Below are 21,763 nucleotides of genomic sequence, written 5' to 3'. Positions count from 1 at the left end.
TCCTTCCCTTCCCCACAGCACCTGTATATATGTATATATGTTTGTACATATTTATTACTCTATTTATTTATTTTACTTGTACATATCTATTCTATTTATTTTATTTTGTTAGTATGTTTGGTTTTGTTCTCTGTCTCCCCCTTTTAGACAGTGAGCCCCCTGTTGGGTAGGGACTGTCTCTATATGTTGCCAACTTGTACTTCCCAAGCGCTTAGTACAATGCTCTGCACACAGTAAGCACTCAATAAATAAAATTGATTGATTGATTGATTGATTGATTGCAGAAATCCTGCCTCCCCCAACAAACCTTCCAGGATTAATTCCCCTGCACTCCTACTCTTAAAAACCCATCAGTCAACCCCAGCCAACTCCAACTTTGTTTCTTTACTTGCAATACTCTATGTATGTTTCCCCCGCCTTACCTCCTTCCCCTTCCCACAGCACCTGTATATATGTATATATGTTTGTACGTATTTATTACTCTATTTTATTTGTACACATTTATTCTATTTATTTTATTTTGTTAATGTGTTTTGTTTTGTTCTCTGTCTCCCCCTTCTAGACTGTGAGCCCACTGTTTGGTAGGGACCGTCTCTATATGTTGCCAACTTGTTCTTCCCAAGCACTTAGTACAGTTCTCTGCACACAGTAAGCGCTCAATAAATACGATTGAATGAATGAATGAATGTTTATTTGGTCAGTTTTTTTTTACCACACCAGTTGAAGATGTTTATATGTTTTTATCTCTTCCACCAGAGTGTAAGCTCCTCGGGATCAGCGAATGTGTTATTTAGTCTGGGTTTCCCACATGCCTAGTCTACTGCCCAATAAATACTTTTTATATTATCAGTTGTTGAAGAGTGACATCGTGGTGGGAGTAAATCAGTGCTGGATGATGCTCTATCGAAGAGCCTGAAGACTAGCGTCATAAGTCACACAGATAATCGCCACTGTAGACCAATGCTACTCTAGTGTTGCAGGACATGCAGCCTATGCATTAAGGCTTGTGCCACTGCAGATGTTATTTCCCGGCTCTGCCAATTGTCAGTTGTGTGACTCTGGGCAAGTCACTTAACTTCTCTGGGCCTCATTTACCTCATCTGTAAAATGGGGATTAAGACTGTGAGCCCCCACCGTGGGACAACCTGATCACCTTGTAACCTCCCCAGCACTTAGAACAGTGCTTTGCACATAGTAAGCACTTAATAAATGCCATTATTATTATTATTATTATTATTTACCAGCCCACTTAGAACTGTCAGCAGCCACCTAGTGGCCCTCTTTCTTAATAATTATGGTATTTGTTAAAATCTTACCTACGTGCCAAGCACTGGTCAAAGTGCTGGGGTAGATACGAGGTAATCGGGTTGGACGCAGTCCCTGTCCCACATGGGGCTCACAGGCTCAATCCCCATTTTACAGATGAGGTAAATGAGGCCCAGAGAAGTGAAGTGACTTGCCCAAGGTCATATAGCAGACAAGTGGAAGAGCAGGATTTGAACCCATGCCCTCTGACTCCCAAGGCTCTCCCCTTGCCACTAGGCCATGCTGCTTCTGGTGTGGTGGGTTATTAGGGGAATGTTTTAATCTCCACTGGGATTAAATCGAGATTTGTACCCTAGTGATCCTGCTAAGATGTAACAAATCATCCTCATTTTCACTATTGTCTAATGAGGATTCCCAGTATTAATCACTACTTTTCTGGGTGAAGGCTCAAATTTCTTATGAGAGGTGTAAGGGGGTAGTGAAATTCTCTCACCTAAGAAATTGATAACAACGTGCTTGTCTTATGCCGTCAAGTCGTTTCCGACCCAAAGCGACACCACGGACACTTCTCTCCCAGAACGCCCCCCTCTCCATCTGCAATCATTCTGGCAGTGTATCCATAGAGTTTTCTTGGTAAAAATACGGAAGCGGTTTACCATCGCCGCCTTCCACACAGTAAACTCGAGTCTCTGCCCTCGACTCTCTCCCAAGCCGCTGCTGCCGAGCGTGGGTGAGTTTTGACTTGTAGCAGATTGCCTTCCACTCGCTAGCCACTACCCAAGCTAGGAATGGAATGGGTATGCCTCTGCTTGACTCTCACCTCCCGCAGCCGAGACTGGTAGAGGACTGGAAACTCTCCAGGTGCGACCCTGCGGGGAGAATGACGTGCTAAATTTGTTAATCTGAAATTTGCTAAATAACATCCTAAATTTGGGAATTCAAATATTGAGACTGAAAAAAATTATAAACCACCCAAGGAAAAGACAGATGGAGTCGTACCTAATGTTTGAATAGTGGGTACGTGGTCTTATGATTCCTCATTTCCTGGCAATAAACCAGCTGCCTTCAACACTGTCGACCACCCCCTTATGAAAACATTATCCAACCTTGGCTTCACTGACACTATCCTCCTCCTGGCTCTCCTTCTAACTCTCTGGCTGCTCATTCTTAGTTTCTTTCGCGGACTCCTCCTCTGCCTCCCACCCCCGAACTGCGGGGTCCCTCAAGGTTTGGTATTGAGACCCCTGATATTCTCCATGAGTTCTCCTTGGAGCCAATGAGTTCTCCTTGGAGAAATCATTCACTCACATGGCTTCAACTACCATCTAGATGCGGATGATTCCTAAATCTACATCTCCAGTCCTGATCTCTCTCTTTCTGCAGTCTTGCATTTCCTCCTGCCTTCAAGACATCACTTGGATGTCCTCCCATCACCTCAAGCTTAACATGGCCAAAACAGAGCTCCTTATCTTCTGATCCAAACCCTGTTCCCCCCGCCCCGACTTTCCCATCATGGCAGATAGCACCTCCATCCTTCCTGTCTCACAAGCATGTGGCCTTGGCATTATCCTTGACTCCTCTCTCTCATTCAATCCACATATTCAACCCATCACTAAATCCTATCAGTCCCACCTTCATAAAATCATTAAAATCTATCCTTTTCTCTCCATCCACACTGCTACTACACCCCTGTCTGTCCCCACTCCAGTCCATACTTCACTCAGCTGTCTGGATCATTTTTCCAGGAAAATGTTCAGGCCATTTCACCCCACTCCTCCAAAAACTCCAGTGGTTGTCCATCCACATCCCCATCAAACAAAAACCTCTCACCATTGACTTCAAAGCACTCTACCACCTTGCCCCCTCCTAACTCATCTCGCTACTCTCCTTCTACAACCCAGCCTGCCCACTTCGCTCCTCCAGTGCTAACCTTCTCACTGTACCTCAATCTCATATATCTAATAATAATAATGTTGGTATTTAAGTGCTTACTAATGTGCAAAGCACTGTTCTAAGCGCTGGGGGGGGTTACAAGGTGATCAGGTTGTCCCATGGGAGGCTCATAGCCTTCATCCCCATTTTACAGATGAGGTAACTGAGGCACAGAGAAGTGAAGTGACTTGCCCAAAGTCACACAGCTGACAGTTGGCAGAGCTGGGATTTGAACCCATGACCTCTGACTCCAAAGCCCAGGCTCTTTCCACTGAGCCATGCTGCTTCCTTTATCTCACAGCCAACCTCTAGACCATGTCCTTCCTCTGGCCTGGAATATCCTCCCTTCGCAAATATGTCAAACAATTACTCTCCCCCCACTTTAAAGACTTATTCAGGGCTCCTCCAAAAAGCCTTCTCTGACTAAGTCCTCCTTTCCTCTTCTCCCACTCCCTTCTCCATCCCCCTTATTTGCTCCCTTTATTCATCACCCCCAGTCCCACAGCACTTATGTACATATCTATAATTTATTTATTTATATTAATTTCCGTCTCCTCCCCTAGACTCTAAGCTTGTTGTGGACAGGGAATATATCTGTTTATCATTAACTAGTACTCTCCCAAGTACATAATGCAGTGCTCTGCACACAGTAAGAGTTCAATGAATGTGATTGAATGAATGAATGAATGAATGAATTGGCATTCTACATAACCATGGGGGATTTCCAATGACCATTTCACCTGCCTTACTGCACCCTTAATGCTCTTAACCAGGGTGTTTTTGAGAAAGGACTTAATGCAGCTACACTACAAGTATACAACAAACAAATGAAAAACTTCTGAAAGATTCAGTAAGGTAGGAAGTCTGTGTCAGGTTTTCTGCAGGAAATTTTCCGTCCTAATGGGAAACGTTTTGGATATAGCAGAGTTTTGCTTCTCTCTCCTTTTAGTTCAAATTTGAACAGTAGAAGCATCCTGAGAAATATACTTTGTCAGGATAAGAGAAAAATCCAGTATGGCTTCTTCCCTCTATTTGTTGCCGAATTGTACTTTCCAAGTGCTTAGTACAGTGCTCTGCACACAGTAAGCTCTCAATAAATGCGATTGAATGAATGAATATTTTTAAATCATCAAAAGCTTGAAAATATCTGTATAGTTCAGAATTCAGATAGGCCAATTCCCAACTCTTTTAATTTTTTCTTGGTTGACGAGCGTATCGTCGTCAGCATCAATGGTATTTTTGAGTGCTTGCTGCCCGCAAAGCACTGTCCTAAACCCCTGGGACAATGCTATCTATCTATCAATCTATCTATCTACCCACCCTCTCCCTTACTTTCCCATCACTGTTGACGGCACTACCATCCTTCCCGTCTCACAAGCCCGCAAACTTGGTGTCATCCTCGACTCCGCTCTCTCGTTCACCCCTCACATCCAAGCCGTCACCAAAACCTGCCGGTCTCAGCTCCGCAACATTGCCAAGATCCGCCCTTTCCTCTCCATGCAAACCGCTACCCTGCTTGTTCAAGCTCTCATCCTATCCCGTCTGGACTACTGTATCAGCCTCCTCTCCGATCTCCCATCCCCACTTCAATCCATACTTCACGCCGCTGCCCGGATTGTCATTGTCCAGAAATGCTCCGGGCATGTTACTCCCCTCCTCAAAAATCTCCAGTGGCTACCAATCAACCTGTGCATCAGGCAGAAACTCCTCACCCTGGGCTTCAAGGCTGTCCATCACCTCGCCCCCTCCTACCTCCCCTCCCTTCTCTCCTTCTCCAGCCCAGCCCACACCCTCCACTCCTCCGCCGCTAATCTCCTCACCGTGCCTCGTTCTCGCCTGTCCCACCATCGACCCCCGGCCCACGTCATCCCCCGGGCCTGGAATGCCCTCCCTCTGCCCATCTGCCAAGCCAGCTCTCTTCCTCCCTTCAAGGCCCTACTGAGAGCTCACCTCCTCCAGGAGGCCTTCCCAGACTGAGCCCCCTCAATCAATCAATCAATCATATTTATTGAGTGCTTATTGTGTGCAGAGCACTGTACTAAGCGCTTGGGAAGTACAAGTTGGCAACATATAGAGACAGTCCCTACCCAACAGTGGGCTCACAGTCTAAAAGGGCTCACAGTCTAAAAGACCCCTCCTTCCTCTCCACCCCCCCGCCTTACCTCCTTCCCTTCCCCACAGCACCTGCATATATGTATATATGTTTGTACGTATTTATTACTCCATTTATTTTACTTGTACATATCTATTCTATTTTATTTTGTTAATATGTTTTGTTTTGTTCTCTGTCTCCCCCTTCTAGACCGTGAGCCCACTGTTGGGTAGGGACCGTCTCTATATGTTGCCAACTTGTACTTCCCAAGCGCTTAGTACAGTGCTCTGCACACAGTAAGCGCTCAATAAATATGATTGATTGATTGATCAATCTCTATCAACACAATTGATAGAGATTGATCCGCTCTCTCATTCACCCCTCACATCCAAGCCGTCACCAAAACCTGCCGGTCTCAGCTCCGCAACATTGCCAAGATCCGCCCTTTCCTCTCCATCCAAACTGCTACCCTGCTCATTCAAGCTCTCATCCTATCCCGTCTGGACTACTGCACCAGCCTTCTCTCTGATCTCCCATCCTCGTGTCTCGTGTCCACTTCAATCCATACTTCATGCTGCTGCCCGGATTATCTTTGTCCAGAAACGCTCTGGGCATATTACTCCCCTCCTCAAAAATCTCCAGTGGCTACCAATCAATCTGCGCATCAGGCAGAAACTCCTCACCCTGGGCTTCAAGGCTGTCCATCACCTCGCCCCCTCCTACCTCACCTCCCTTCTCTCCTTCTACTGCCCAGCCCGCACCCTCCGCTCCTCCACCGCTAATCTCCTCACTGTACCTCGTTCTCGCCTGTCCCGCTGTCGACCCCCGGCCCACGTCATCCCCTGGGCCTGGAATGCCCTCCCTCTGCCCCTCCGCCAAGCTAGCTCTCTTCCTCCCTTCAAGGCCCTGCTGAGAGCCCACCTCCTCCAGGAGGCCTTCCCAGACTGAGCCCCTTCCTTCCTCTCCCCCTCGTCCCCCTCTCCATCCCCCCATTTTACCTCCTTCCCTTCCCCACAGCACCTGTATAGATGTATATATGGTTGTACATATTTATTACTCTATTTATTTATTTATTTATTTTACTTGTACATTTCTATCCTATTTATTTTATTTTGTTGGTATGTTTGGTTCTGTTCTCTGTCTCCCCCTTTTAGACTGTGAGCTCACTGTTGGGTAGGGACTGTCTCTATGTGTTGCCAATTTGTACTTCCCAAGCGCTTAGTACAGTGCTCTGCACATAGTAAGCGCTCAATAAATACGATTGATTGATTGATTGATAGAGATTAGCCAGTTGATTATCTCTCAAAATCAACTAACCAGATTAAGGGATTCTCCATTGAAAGTGGGTTATTTAATGGTTTATTTAAATGGATTATTTAACCAGCTCTTCCACACCCAGATCTCTGCATTGCTTAAAAACATTTGTTTCTTGTTGCTTTTTCCAGCAGCCACAGTAGTTTAAGGAAAACTACTTGGCGCCACCTACTGCAATAAAGTTGTTCGTGCCCATCTCGAAATGGAACAACTTCGAGGGAGAGAATATTAATTATCCAATGTGTAACGAAAAATACGAATTGCTGTTCATTACAAAAGCTCAATAGCACCTAGTGTGTGAACTGCATATCTCAACCTGCTATTTGGGTCGCTGGCTGCTGGAATTTTTAGCTAGTTTTAGCAGCTTTTTGTGATGACATTTGCAAATGAAGTCTCTTTCCAGAATGAACCCTGTCTTTTCCCGTAGGTTGTGTTAGTCTGGTAAACTAATTACCATAACTCAGAATTGTTTTAGGGTTAGTTAAATGTTCAGCTGACCATGGCCTCCAATTTTGAGGGCTTACTGGTGAAATAAAAATCATGCAGTGTGATCACATGTATATATTTGTACAGATTTATTACTTTATTTTACTTGTACATATTTACTACTCTATTTATTTTATTAATGATGTGCATATAGCTATAATTCTATTTATTCTGACGGTTTTGACACCTGTCCACTTGTTTTGTTTTGTTGTCTGTCTCCCCCTTCTAGGCTGTGAGCCCATTGTTGGGTAGGGGCCGCCTCTATATGTTGCTGACTTGTACTTCCCAAGCACTTAGTACAGTGCTCTGCACACAGTAAGCGCTCAATAAATATGATTGAATGAATGAATGAATGATCAATCGATCCACCAATGGTATTTACTGAGAACTTATTCTGTGCAGAACACTATACTAAGTCAGTCGTATACATTGAGTGCTTATTCATTCATTCAATCATATTTATTGAGCACTTACTGTGTGCAGAGCACTGTACTAAGCGCATGGGAGGTACAAGTTGGCAACATATAGAGATGGTCCCTACCCAACAGCGGGCTCACAGTCTAGAAGGGGGAGACAGACAACAAAACAAAACATGTGGTCAGGTGTCAAGTCATCAGAATAAATAGAAGTAAAGCTAGATGCACATCATTGACAAAATAAATAGAATAGTAAATATGTACAAGTAAAACAAATAGAGTAATAAATCTGTACAAACATATGTACAGGTACTGTGGGGAGGGGAAGAAGGTAGGGCGGGGGGAAAGGAGAGGGGGAGGAGGGGGAGAAGAAGGAGGGGGCTTAGTCTGGGAAGGCCTCCTGGAGGAGGTGAGCTCTCAGTAGGGCCTTGAAGGGAGGAAGAGAGCTAGCTTGGTGGATGGGCAGAGGGAGGGCATGCCAGGCCCGGGGGATGACGTGGGCCGGGGGTCGACGGCGGGAAAGGCGAGAACGAGGCCTAACGGTGAGGAAATTAGCGGCGGAGGAGCGGAGGGTGCGGGCTGGGCTGTAGAAGGAGAGAAGGGAGGAGAGTTAGGAGGGGGCGAGGTGATGGACAGCCTTGAAGCCCAGGGTGAGGAGTTTCTGCCTGATGCATAGGTTGATTGGTAGCCACTGGAGATTTTTGAGGAGGGGAGTAACATGCCCAGAGCGTTTCTGGACAAAGACAATCCGGGCAGCAGTGTGAAGTATGGATTGAAGTGGGGAGAGACAAGAGGATGGGAGATCGGAGAGGAGGCTGATACAGTAGTCAAGACGGGATAGGATGAGAGCTTGAACGAGCAGGGTAGCGGTTTGGATGGAGAGGAAAGGGTGGATCTTGGCAATGTTGCGGAGCTGAGACCGGCAGGTTTTGGTGACAGCTTGGATGTGAGGGGTGAACGAGAGAGCAGAGTCGAGGAGGACACCAAGGTTGCGGGCTTGTGATACAGGAAGGATGGTAGTGCCATCAACAGTGATGGGAAAGTCAGGGAGAGGGCAGGGTTTGGGAGGGAAGACAAGGAGTTCAGTCTTGGACATGTTGAGTTTTAGGTGGCGGGCAGACATCCAGATGGAGATGTCCTGAAGGCAGGAGGAGATGCGAGCCTGGAGGGAGGGGGAGAGAGCAGGGGCAGAGATGTAGATTTGGGTGTCATCAGCGTAGAGGTGACAGTTGAAGCCGTGGGAGTGAATGAGGTCACCAAGGGAGTGAGTGTAGATCGAGAACAGAAGGGGACCAAGAACTGAACCTTGAGGAACCCCCACAGTAAGGGGATGGGAGGGGGAGGAGGAGCTTGCAAAAGCTCCTCCTGTTTACCTACAGTGCAGGTTAGCATCTGTATAGGAGTTATTCCATCTCTTAATGATGATCCTTCCAGGGCTCTGCCTTTCTGCTGAACTGTCCCCACTCAGCTGGAAGTCAGAGGACCTGGGTTTTAATCCTGACTCCACCGCTTACCCTCTGAATGACCTTTGACAAGTCTGTTCCTCAGATTTCTCATCTCTAAAATGGAGATTCAATATAGATTCTACCAACTGTAATCTCACAAGCTCTAAGCGTACTGATCTGCACAAAATAAGTATCCAATAACTACCATGGATTGATTGATTATTCCTGGCCTGACTCTGCACCACTACCGATCACTGAATTAATCTGTGCAGAGCACTTAGGAGAGAGAGTACATGACAACAAATTTAGTTGGTAGACCTGATCCCTTCCCACAGTGAGCTAACAGTCTATCGGGGGAGTCAGACTTTAAAATAAATTACAGACAGGGGAAATATCAGAATGTAAGAATATGTACATATGTGTTGTGGCGGGGAGGCGAATATGGACATCTCAGAATGCTTGAAAACCCAATTGCATTGCCCAGCTTTCTGCCTTTGTCCCTTCTCTAATCCCTTCCTACAGGAATTTAAAGGAAAAATGCAGCTCTTGCATACCAATGAGACCCTCCTGCTTCCCCAATAGCTTCATGCCTCCCAGAAGAGTCACTGAAACTTTGAAGAGCCACAGAACTATAGAATAGTGTGGGTTTACCCTTGACAACCACAGTCTGTTGAGTGACTTAAAGGGTCCAGATTCACTCATTTAATAGTCTGTTCCACAGCTTCTTTCTGTCAGGTCATAAGTTGTGAGAGTCCTTCAGTTGTTATAGTATGTGTTGTATATTTAGTTTTGTTTCTAGTCAGTCAATCATATCTACTGAGCGCTAACTGCGTGCAGAGCACAATACTAAACTTTTGGGAGAGAATAATATAACAGACATATTCTCTGCCCACCACGAGATTACAGTCTAGATGAGGAGACAGGCATTAATATAAAGGAATAAAATTGCAGGTATGCATGTAAGAGCTGTGGGGCTTGGAGGGAGGATGAATGAAGGGAGCCAGTCAGGACAAAGCAGAAGGTAGTGGGACAAGAGGAAGGGAGAGCTTAGTTGGCGAAGGCCTTTTGAGGAGATATGCCTTCAGAAAGGCTTTGAAGGTGGGAAGAGTAATTGTCTGTCGGATATGAAGAGGAAAGGCATTCCAGGCCAGAGGCAGGACGTGGACAAGAGGTCGACGGCAAGATAGATAAAATCAAGGTACATATCTTTAATAATAATAACAATAATAATGATGATGGCATTTAAGCGCTTACTATGTGTAAAGCATTGTTCTAAGCACTGGGGAGGATACAAGGTGATCATGTTGTCCCACATGAGGCTCACAGTCTTAACCCCCATTTTACAGATGAGGTAACTGAGGCTCAGAGAAGTTAAGTGACTTGCCCAAGGTCACACAGCAGACGTGTGGGAGAGCCGGGATTTGAACCCATGACCTCTGACTCCCAAACCCATGCTCTTTCCACTGAGCCACACTGCTTTAGAACGGGTCCACCACTGATTAGTGTGGTTTTTACTATCACCCATTAACTAGGCAAAATCCTTCAAGATGACCTGACAAACCAGCAACTTATAGTGACTACTGATGGATCAAATTCATAATTGAAATTATGGCATCACCCGATCTTATAACCGGGGGGTGGGGCCAGGGAGGAGGGAGGTAGGGCTTTCCGTGAAGCTCCGTGGGAGAAAGGGACCTAGGCTGACCACGGTTGTGCTGATTGAGAGCCTCAGTGTATAGGAAGCAAATACCCACCGGAGACACTCACACAGTTTCCTCTGAACCCAAAGCCGTTCTGCCCCAACTTTCCCTCCTTATCCCCCGGCCCCCGGGGCTGTCGTCCCTTCAGGGGAAAGAGAAGAGTCAAAGGGGCTGTGTGTGTGTGAAGGAGGAAGGATGTGTGTGGTTTCCATTTCTGGACCAGGGGACGGAGAGGCTGATCTGTGAGGGACAGGAGGGACCAAGGTCCATTTCCTCCCTCTTCAGCCCAGAGCTCGGAAGCCCCTTATCTTCCCCTCAAGACAGGAAAGCAGCACAAATGGAAGTGGCTCGGCCCTAGCTCCTCAGGAGGGTTTGCTGCCCATGGTCTGTCTCCTGACTGACAGATGCCAGATGGAGCAGGGAAAGCACAAACCACCTACAGATCCTCACTAAACTCCTCTTGGGCCGGTGGAGGTTTCCCTTTTATTTATTTTTTTAAATGACAAAAAATAAATCTTCTGGGGCAGAAATGACCTTCAGGCTGGGGGGCCAGCCACTGCCTGGCCTAGCAGCACCACATCCATATCTCCATCTTAGTGGATAAAGCACGGGTCTGGAAATCAGAATTAATCAATCAATCAGTCATATTTATTGAGCGTTTACTGTGTGCAGAGCACTGTACTAAGCGCTTGGGAAGTACAAGTTGGCAACGTATAGAGACAGTCCCTACCCAACAGTGGGCTCACAGTCTAAAAGGAAATCAGAAGGATCAGAGTTTTAATCCGGCTCTGCCAGTCATCTGCTGTGTGATCTTGGGCAAGTCACTTCGCTTCTCTGTGCCTCAGTTCCTTCACCTGTAAAATGGGGATTAAAACTGTGTGACAAGGGACTGTGTCCAACCTGATTAACTTGTATCTGCCCTAGAGCTTAGAACAGTGTTTGAGGCATAGTAAGCTCTTAACAAATACCATCGTCATCATCGCAACTGCATAGACATCAGCGAGGGGTGGGGGGTGCAATCTGGCATCAGACTGTGTCATGTGACTGACAGAGGATGGCACTGCCATGTTGGGGAGTAGTTCCACCACCTCTATTAGGAACAGATAGAACTTATAAGACCCCCCGCCAGACAAATTTATTACTCAGCCAAAGGCCTCTTATTCATTCATTCAATCATATTTATTGAGTGCTTACTGTGTGCAGAGCACTGTACTAAGCGCTTGGGAAGTACATGCAAATTGCATACCCCTGCCCCCCATTGCAGACCTAAAGAAAGACATGACGCTGAGTGTTTCCTGCATTTCCTTGTGAGACAGGGACCATGACCAATCTGATAATCTTGTATCCTATCTCAGCATTTGCACATAGTAATAATAAAAAAATAATGTTTGTGTCTATTTAGTATTTACTATGATACATGATGCGAGATAATCAATTAGGACATCATCCCTGTCCCATCCTGGGTTTATGGTATAAGAAGGAGAGCAGGTATCTTATCCCTATTGAAATAATGAGGAAATGGGCATGTCTCCCCCTCTAGACTGTAAGCTCGTTATGGGCAGGGAATATGTCTGATAATTCTGTTTTACTGTCCCAAGTGCTTAGTACAGTGATCTGCACATAGTAAGCACTCAATAAATACCACTGATTGATAGTGGAGTTAAGTAACTTGCCCAGGCAAGTAGTAGAGCTGGGAATCAAAGCCAACTGTCGCGACTCATAGTCCCAGCTCTTTCCACTAGGCCAGACTTGGCACAAATGGAAGGCAACAGTGAATTGACACTGGTAGCTAGTTCTCATTCCAAATGATGCCACTGGACAAGTAGAAACTGTTCTGTTTTTCACAATACATCGTATTAAGCTCTTTCAGTTTTCTTTGCATTTCCGTAAAGCCACTGCAATGTTAATAAAGCAAACAGTATCCAGTCCAACCTGAAAATACAGAACCTGAAAATATATAGCTAGACCTAAAAGTTGGATTGCAGACAGTAAGAATTTTAATCAAAGCCAAAAATGTGACCCCTATTCTTAATTATAATTATTTTGGTGTTTGTTAAATGTTTACTCTGTGTTCTAAGCTCTGGTGTAGATATAAGTTAATCAGGTCAGACACAGTCCCTGTCCGACATGGGGTTCACAGCCCTAGTCTGTACTTCTTCAAGGACTGTTGTTCTTTACAATCTGATGTGCCATCGCTGATGTTGATAAATTTTTGGAAAGGTAGTGAAAATATTACTGAAAGTTAAAAAAAAAAAAACTTGTGGGTCTGATAAAGATTTGAGGATAGATATTTTAAAAGTCTAATATATCCGCTCTGTGATATATACAACTAAAGGCTATAACTGAAATTGTTTGGTAACAATCGTTTGATAGTGAGAAGCAATGTGGCATAATGATTAGAGCATGGGCTGGGAGTCCGAAAGATGTGGCTTCTAATCCCGGCTCTTCCACTTGTCTGCTGTGTGACCCTGGGCAACTCATTAGACTTCTCTGGGCTTCAGTAACCTCATCTGTAAAGTGGGGATTAAGACTTTGAGCCCCATGTGAGACATGGATTTAGTCCAATTTGATTAATTTATATTTCCGCTGGTGGTAAGTACAGTACTTGGCACGTAGTAAGCACTTAATGAATGCTGTAATATATATACACACACACACACACACACACACACACACACACATATATATATATGTGTATATATATACACACACACACACACATACCACATTCTGGATAACAACCACCTCACAATGCAACCAACTCAAGGATACAAGCATATCAAGAAAAAAAAAGATACAACACATGTTGCTTGGTACCTCACGCCTTGAAAAAGCTTGACTGCCCCAATGTTTCGACTGAGATCATTCAGGAGTATATTTGTCCCCGCCTCCTGTCCATCTGGACTGAGATTAAACAGTCATCAAGCACTAGAAGAGACCCCTGAGCAGGCTGTACTTCCCAAGCGCTTGTACTTCCCAAGCGCTTAGTACAGTGCTGTGCACACAGTAAGCGCTCAATAAATACGATTGAATGAATGAGTGAATGAATCTCCCCCTTCTAGACTGTGAGCCCGTTGTTGGGTAGGGACTGTCTCTGTATGTTGCCAAATTGTACTTCCCAAGTGCTTAGCACAGTGCTCTGCATACAGTAAGCACTCAATAAATACAACTGAATGAATGAATAGCCAAAGAGGTTTTTGAACAGTGTGATGATTTAATCTCCTAAACGAGTGGAGGAGTTAGAACAATTATCCTGTAATTTAGGCCCCCAAACTTGCCATTGAAGAAACCTTTTGGCTTGGCTCATCTAGAATGCTTTGTCTAAGTGTTGGACTATTTGTAGCCAGTCAGGTAAAACTTAACTCCCCACCAACCCCAGAGGCCCCACTTGAAAGGGTGAGGGGTGGTGGCCCCCATAACTGTTTGAGTCTGAGAGTGCCCAGTCAGGGTTGAAAAGACCCCAGATAGCGGTTTCCTGCCCCGTTAATTATTTGAAGCCTCGATCCTCCCTGTCTTCATCCATGCTAAAAGCTCTGCCTCCTTTTCACCCCTGTGTTTAAAATACAAAGTTGGCACCTCTCTCACCAACTATGACATTTCTAATAATAATCTCTCTTTTTGAGACTGAAGATGAATTCTATTTTTAAGTATTTTGTTGGCATAATGGATCATGTCAGTGTTAAATTTTCACATACTATTCAGATGAAGATGACACTTTGCATCCAGTTGAATGCTACTATTTTCAGTTGCTTAAAACCAACTGGAGTCCACATCATGATCAAGAGGGAGTCAATTCTTCAATTTACAGCCTTGAGGAGTCTGAAATTTTGCTCCACTTACCCCAGCACTCTGCTGATCTTTGTTTTTGCTACATCTCTCCCTATGTATCTGTCACTTCACCCCTCACCCCCTATTCATTATTAAATTTCCTGTCCCAGAGCTTATGACAGTACTCCACATGCAGGAGGTGCTTAATAAATACTCTCACTCATACTATTTCTAGAACATTTTGATCTAGATTGATTGATCACCACAAAATTGCTTAGAAGTTTGGCTCATGTAGGTCCCATCTACTATAGCCATCTCCTTAATGCCTAAAATGGACACTGAGGCCTTCCTCAAGGTCGGGCCCTTCTTTGCTGACCAATGAAAGTTGTCTTTGTTATGCTGTGTGTATTTCGCAGGTCACACAACATAATGTAATGATGTTATATGGACTTTTTCGTGGAAAACTGAAGCTCCTAGATTGGGTCCTTGGGGAAGGCCCCCTGTCCCCCTTTCTTCCAGAGATGTTAGGTAGTCCTCCTAGGACCCTATAAACAAGAGAACTGCTTCCATCAATCAATCAATCAATCAATCAATCGTATTTTTTGAGCACTTACTGTGTGTGCTGTTTGGGAGAGTACAGCACAACAATGTAATAGACAAATTCTCTGCCCACAGCGAGCTTATAGTTTAAAGCAGGAGACAGGCATTAACATAAATCACTAAATTACAGATATGTATTGAAGTGCTGTGGGGCTGGGGGATGAATAAAGGGAACAAGCCGGGGGAATGAAGAAAGGAGAGGGAAAATAGGAAATGAGGGCTTAGTTGGGTAAGGCTTCTTGGGGGAAATGTGCCTTCGGTAAGACTTTCAAGGTGAGGAGATTGGTTGTCTGTCGAATACGGCGAGGGAGGATGCTCCAAACCGGAGTCAGGACTTAGTACAGTGCTCTGCACACAGTAAGTGCTCAATAAATACGATTGATGATGATGACTTGGGCAAGAGGTTAGCTGTGAGATGGATGAGATTAAGGTACAGTGATTAGGCTTGCATTAAAGGAGGAAATGCACAGGCTGAGTTGTAGTGGGAGAGTAGTGAGGTGCAGTACTGGGGGAAAGGTGAATGAGTGCTTTAAAGTCTCTGGGAAAGAGTTTCTGTTTGGTGTGGAGGTGATGATGATATTGCGTGGCTCAGTGGAAAGAGCCCAGGCTTTGGAGTCAGAGGTCATGGGTTCAAATTCTGGCTCTGCCACTTGTCAGCTGTGTGACTTTGCGCAAGTCACTTCACTTCTCCATGCCTGTTACCTCATCTGTAAAATGGGGATAAAGACTGTGAGCCCCCTGTCAGACAACCTGATCACCTTGTATCCCCCCAGTGCTAGAACAGTGCTTTGCACATGGTAAGTGCTTAATAAATGCCATTATTATCAGGAGAAGCAGCGTGGCTCAGTGGAAAGAACCCGGGTTTGGGAGTCAGAGGTCGTGGGTTCTAATCCCTACTCTGCCACATGTCTGCTGTGTGACCTTGGACAAGTGACTTAACTTCTCTGAGCCTCAGTTCCCTCATCCGTAAAATGGGGATTAAGACTGTAAGCCCGACATGAGACAACCTGATCACCTTGCATCCCCCCAGCGCTTAGAACAGTGCTTCGCACATAGTAAGTGCTTAACAAGTGCCATTATTATTATTATTATAAGCACTGTTCTAAGAGTAGGGGGAGATACAAGGTAATCAGTTTGTCCCATGTGGGACTCACTATCTTTAATGAGGTGACTGAGGCTCAGAGAAGTTAAGTAACTTGCCCAGAGTCACACAGCTGACAGGTGGTGGAGCTGGGATTAGTACCCACGACCTCTGACTCCTAAGCCCGGGCTCTTTCCACTGAGCCATGCTGCTTCACAAAAATGGTATTTGCTAAGCACTTACTATGTGCCAAGCACTGTTCTAAGCACTGGGCTAGATACAGGGTAATCAGGTTGTCCCACGTGGGGCTCACGGTTTTGGTGGTTCTTGAAGAGTGGGGAAACATGGACTGTATGTTTTTGTAGAAAAGTGGTCCGGGCAGCAGAGTGAAGCATGGACTGGAGTGGGGAGAAACAGGAGGCAGGGAGGTCAGTAAGGAGGCTGATACAGTAATCAAGGTGGGATAGGATAAATGCTGGGATTTAGCATGGTAGCAGTTTGGATGGAGAGGAAAGCGTGGATTTTAGAGATGTGAAGTTGAATTTACAGGATTTAGTGCTAGATTGAATATGTGGGTTAAATGAAATAGAGGAGTCAAGGATAACACCAAGGCTACGGACTTGTGAGACAGGAAGAATGGTGGTTCTGTCTACAATGATGGGAAATCATCAGACTACAATGAGGACAGGGTTTGGGTGGAAAAATAAGGAGTTCTGTTTTGGACATGTTAAATTGAAGGTGATGACAGGGCATCCAAGTAGGGATTTCTTCAAGGTAGGGGGAAATGCACGACTGCAGAGAGGGTGAGAAATCAGGTTTGGAGTTGTAGATTTAGGAATCATCGTCATAGAGGTCGTAGTTGAAGCTATGTGAGTGAATGAGTTCTCCAAGGGAGTGTGTGTAGAGGGAGAATAGAAGGGGACTCTGAACCCAGAACTAAAACCTTGAGGGACTACCATAGTTAGAGGAGGGGAGGCAGAGGAGAAGCCCCAAAAGAGACTGAAAATGAACAGCCAGAGAAATAGAAGGAGAACCAGGAGAGGACGGTGTCAGTGAAGCCGAGGTTGGATAATGTTTCTAGGAGAAGGGGGTGGTCCACAGTGCTGAAGGCAGCCGAGTCATCAAGGAGGATTAGGATGGAGTAGAGGCCGTTGGATTTGGCAAGGAGATCGTCGATGAATTTTGAGAGGGCGGTTTCTGTGGAGTGAAGGGGTCGGAAGCCAGATTGGATAGGGTCAAGGAAAGAATTTAGGGAGAGGAACTTGAGCCAGTGGGTGTAGACAACTTGCTGAAGGAGTTTGGAGAGGAATGGGAGGAGGGAACTTCTAGACCATGGAACCTGGTGGCAGGAGCTGAAGGGAGGGAGGCTGTGAATTGAAAAAATCAAGTAACAGTTACAGAAGTGCCTGAGACTGTAAGCTTGCTGTGGGCAGGGGAAGTGCTTACCAACTCCGTTGCATTGTATTCTCCCAAGTGCTTAGTACGGTGCTCTGCACACAGTAAGCCCTTAAAAAATACCATTGGTTTATTGATCCGGTGCCGGCCAGGAAACAGACTGGCTGAAAACCAGATTTCCCAGTGTGAAACCAGGTGAATAGCAACCTTCTGTAAAAATAATAATAATTATGATGGCATTTGTTAAGTGCTTACTATGTGCAAAGCACTGTTCTAAATACTGGGGTGTACTTCCCAGGGTCTGTGATCAAGGGTCTGTGGCCACCCCTTGCTCTTTCATTGATCTTTCATTTCTTTCATACCCTTTCTAGACTGTGAGCCCATTTTTGGGTAGGGACCGTCTCTATATGTTGCCTACTTGTACTTCCCAAGTGCTTAGTACAGTGCTCTGCCCACAGTAAGCGCTCAATTAATACGATTGAATGAATTAATTAATTGGCTTTCGATGCCTTCTACCTGTGTGGCTTGAAAACAGGTCATTTTTCTCCTCTTCCCCCAGGTAGCTAGGGACCCCAAAATTTGGAGGGGACACTCCACTTCAGGAATTTTATAAGGGTTTATTGCCCCATTGGAATTCACTTCTTTTTTTTTTTTTTTTTTTTCAGATAAATCGAGCTCCAAGCTTTGGAACTGATCAGAAAATCGACTATGATGTTAAAAGAGGAGTACTGATGAATGCACTGAAGTTGCTAAACATCAGGTAAAGAATTTATTCCTTGAAACTTTTGTGCTTTTCCTCAAATGTACATTCATTCAGGCATTCAGTCATATTTATTGAGCGCTTACTGTGTGCAGAGCACTGTACTAAGCGCTTGGGAAGTACAAGTCGGCAACATATAGAGACGGTCCCTACCCAACAACGGGCTCGCAGTCTAGAAAGGTAAGTGAGGCACAGAGAAGTTAAGTGACTTGCCCAAAGTCACACAGCTGACTAGTGGCAGAGGTGGGATTAGAACCTACGACTTCTTCTAAGCCCGTGCTCTTTCCACTAGGCCATGCTGCTTCTCTACATGACTAACTCTTTTGTGTTCAAAGATGACACTACCAGTGGTGTAGATGTGAGGCTAGAGGAAACAGGACATTTATTTTTCTAAACTTTTTAGGTGGGTTGCCATGCTTTCCTGCTTATGGATTTCAGTTCCACAGTTTTCTTTCCTCCATTCAGAATGAGGTATTCTCCCTAGTCATTAGCTTGACAATAAACATTCGAGTGGTCCTGAACGGGAGAAAATTCACTTTCAAAATAGGCCTGATTTGCAAAAGTCAGGCCAGTTTAAGTTTTGAAAAATGATAATAGACCACCTGCCACTTTCCAGACAGGCTGTAGGAGAATGCTCAGTCAGTAATTGTATTTATTCAGTGCTTACTGTGTGCAGAGCACTATACTAAGCTCTTGGGAGAATACAATGTAACAATATAATGGACACATTCCCTGCCCACAATGAACTGAAAGCCTAGAGTGGGAGAGAGGCATTAATATAAATGAATAAGTTACAGATACGCGTGCTTAAGTGCTGTGGGGCAGGGATGGGGGATGAATAAAGAGAGCAAATCAGGGCAACAAAGAAGGGCAGAAGGGAGTTGAAAAAGACAGTCAGTGTGAATTTAGGTCAGGGTTGAAGATCTATGAAAAGTATTTAGGAAAACTGAGTTAATAATGATGGCATTTATTAAGCACTTACTATGTGCAAAGCACTGTTCTAAGCACTGGGGAGGTTACAAGGTGATCAGGTTGTCCCACGGCGGGGGCTCACAGTCTTAATCCCCATTTTACAGATGAGGTAACTGAGGCACAGAGAAGTTGTGACTTGCCCAAAGTCACACAGCTGACAATTGGTGGAGCTGGGATTTGAACCCTTGACCTCTGACTCCAAAGCCCATGCTCTTTCCACTGAGCCATGCTGTTACTCATTTAGGGAGTACGTAATAATAATAATAAAAATAATTTTGGTATTTGTTAAGTGCTTACTATGTGCCAAGAACTGTTCTAAGCACTGGGATAGATACAAGGTAATTAGGTTGTCCCACATAATAATAATAATAATGGCATCTGTTAAGCACTTACTATGTGCAAAGCACACTGTGCTAAGCACTGGGGGGCATACAAGGTGATCAGGTTGTCCCACGTGGGGCTCACAATCTTAATCCCCATTTTGCAGATGAGGCAACTGAGGCTCAGAGAAGTTAAGTGACTTGCCCAAGGTCACACAGCAGACATGTGGCAGAGTCGGCATTAGAACACATGACCTCTGACTCCCAAGCCCGTGCTTTTTCCACTGAGCCATGCTGCTTCTCATAGCCACGCTGCTTCAAAAAACAGGAGTCGATAACACATGGCTCATATTTAGCTCTTCTTGATACCACACATGGGTTTCAAGCATAGGTAATAAATAATAATAATAATGGCATTTATTAAGCGCTTACTATGTGCAAAGCACTGTTCTAAGCGCTGGGGAGGTTACAGGGTGATTAGGTTGTCCCTCGGGGGGCTCACAGTTTTAATCCCCATTTTACAGATGAGGTAACTGAGGCCCAGAGAAGTTAAGTGACTTGCCCAAAGTCACACAGCTGACAATTGGTGGAGCCGGGATTTGAACCCCTGACCTCTGATTCCAAAGCCCGGGGTCTTTCCACTGAGTGACATACCCTGAGGAAGCATCACTGGCAGAGATTTGGCACCATGAAAGCAATGCCACTACCTTCACCCCAACAACATTTTAGGTAGGAAGTAGCTGGCCTGCCCAGTTTTCCTGACCAGGAAAGAGGCCAAAGGAGAGGGAAGATAGAGATGTCACTTGTCACCCACTGCAGGAGAATTTCCATCATTCTCCCCAGGCAGAAGAATGAGTAAGGGCTCTTCTCACCCTCCCTCACTCCACCATGGGTGCAGCCCCAGGGTGACCACAGGGGACTCACAGCCTTTATCCCCATTTTACAGATGAGATAACTGAGGCCCAGAGAAGGTAAGTGGCTTTCCCAAAGTCACACAGCAGATTTGTGGTAGAGCCGGGATTAGAACCCATGTCCTCGGACTCCCAAACCCGTGCTCTTTCCACTAAGCCACGCTGCTTCTCTGTGTCTTCTGAAAACCAGCGTATTCTAGTGGAAAGAGAATGGGCCTGGGAGACTGAGGACCTGGATTTTAATCCTGGCTCTGCCTTTTGCCTGCTGTATGACCTTAGACAAGTCATTTCACTTCTCTGTACTTAAATTTTTTCAGCCATAAAAGGGGAATTTTTACTGCCGTAATTATTACTGTGGGATTTTTAATTGCTTCGTATCTGTCAAGAACTGTTCTAAGCACTTCGGTAGATACAAGTTAATCGGGTCAGACCCAATCCCTGTCCCACATGGGATATAGAGTCTAAATAGGCGGGAGAACAGGCATTGAATCCTCATTTTACGGATGAGGAAACTGAGGCACAGAGAAGTTAAGTGACTTGCCCAAGATCACACAGTGGGCAACAGGCAGAGCTGGGATTAGAACCCAGGACCTCTGGCTCCCAGGTCTGTGCTCTTTCCACTGGGTCACGTTGCTTCCCAAAGAAATGGGATTCCCCAAAAAATGATATTTATTTTGTTAATATGTTTTGTTTTGTTGTCTGTCTCCCCCTTCTAGATTGTGAGCCCACTGTTGGGTAGGGACCATCTCTATATGTTGTCAACTTGTACTTCCCAAGCACTTAGTACAGTGCTCTGCACACAGTAAGCGCTCAATAAATACAATTTAATGAATGAGTGAATATGGTGCCACCTGTCATCTTCCAGGCAGGCTGTAGAGGAACACTCATTGCCAACTTGTACTTCCCAAGCGCTTAGTACAGTGCTCTGCACACAGTAAGCGCTCAATAAATATGATTGATTGATTGATTGAAGTGGTCTGAAAAAGCGGATTCAGTACCTGTTCTGTTCTCCCTCTCATTTAGATTGTGAGTCCCAGGTAGGAGAGAACTTTGTCCTAATTATTTCATATTTCAGAGAAGCAACGTGGCTCAGTGGAAAGAGCCCGGGCTTTGGAGTCAGCCGTCATGGGTTCAAATCTGGGCTCCGCCAGTTGTCAGCTGTGTGACTTTGTTCCCTCATCTGTAAAATGGGGATTAAGACTGTGAGCCCCCCGTGGGACAATCTGATCACCTTGTAACCTTCCCAGCGCTTAGAACAGTGCTTTGCACATAGTATGCACTTAACAAATACCATTATTATTATTA

General features: G+C 45.2%; 1 protein-coding gene and 1 non-coding gene across 14 annotated transcripts in view; one reads left to right on the top strand and one right to left on the bottom strand.

The window, feature by feature from the left end:
• The window catches only part of TTLL7 (tubulin tyrosine ligase like 7), a 190,764-nt gene that overhangs the window by 111,156 nt on the left and 57,845 nt on the right, over positions 1–21,763 (top strand). For all 13 annotated transcript variants that reach the window (XM_038745502.1, XM_038745501.1, XM_038745499.1 and 10 more), the window contains one exon: positions 18,161–18,255. In XM_038745502.1, the coding sequence (XP_038601430.1) occupies positions 18,161–18,255 (95 nt within the window). The remainder of the gene's footprint in view (positions 1–18,160; positions 18,256–21,763) is intronic.
• On the bottom strand, positions 2,007–2,145 carry LOC119927888. The gene has a single exon (XR_005450854.1). It is a non-coding gene; the product is annotated as a small nucleolar RNA SNORA7 (small nucleolar RNA).

This window comes from Tachyglossus aculeatus, chromosome 4, assembly GCF_015852505.1.
Source record: "Tachyglossus aculeatus isolate mTacAcu1 chromosome 4, mTacAcu1.pri, whole genome shotgun sequence".
Taxonomy (NCBI): Eukaryota; Metazoa; Chordata; class Mammalia; order Monotremata; family Tachyglossidae; genus Tachyglossus; species Tachyglossus aculeatus.
This window is presented reverse-complemented; position numbering and strand designations above follow the sequence as displayed.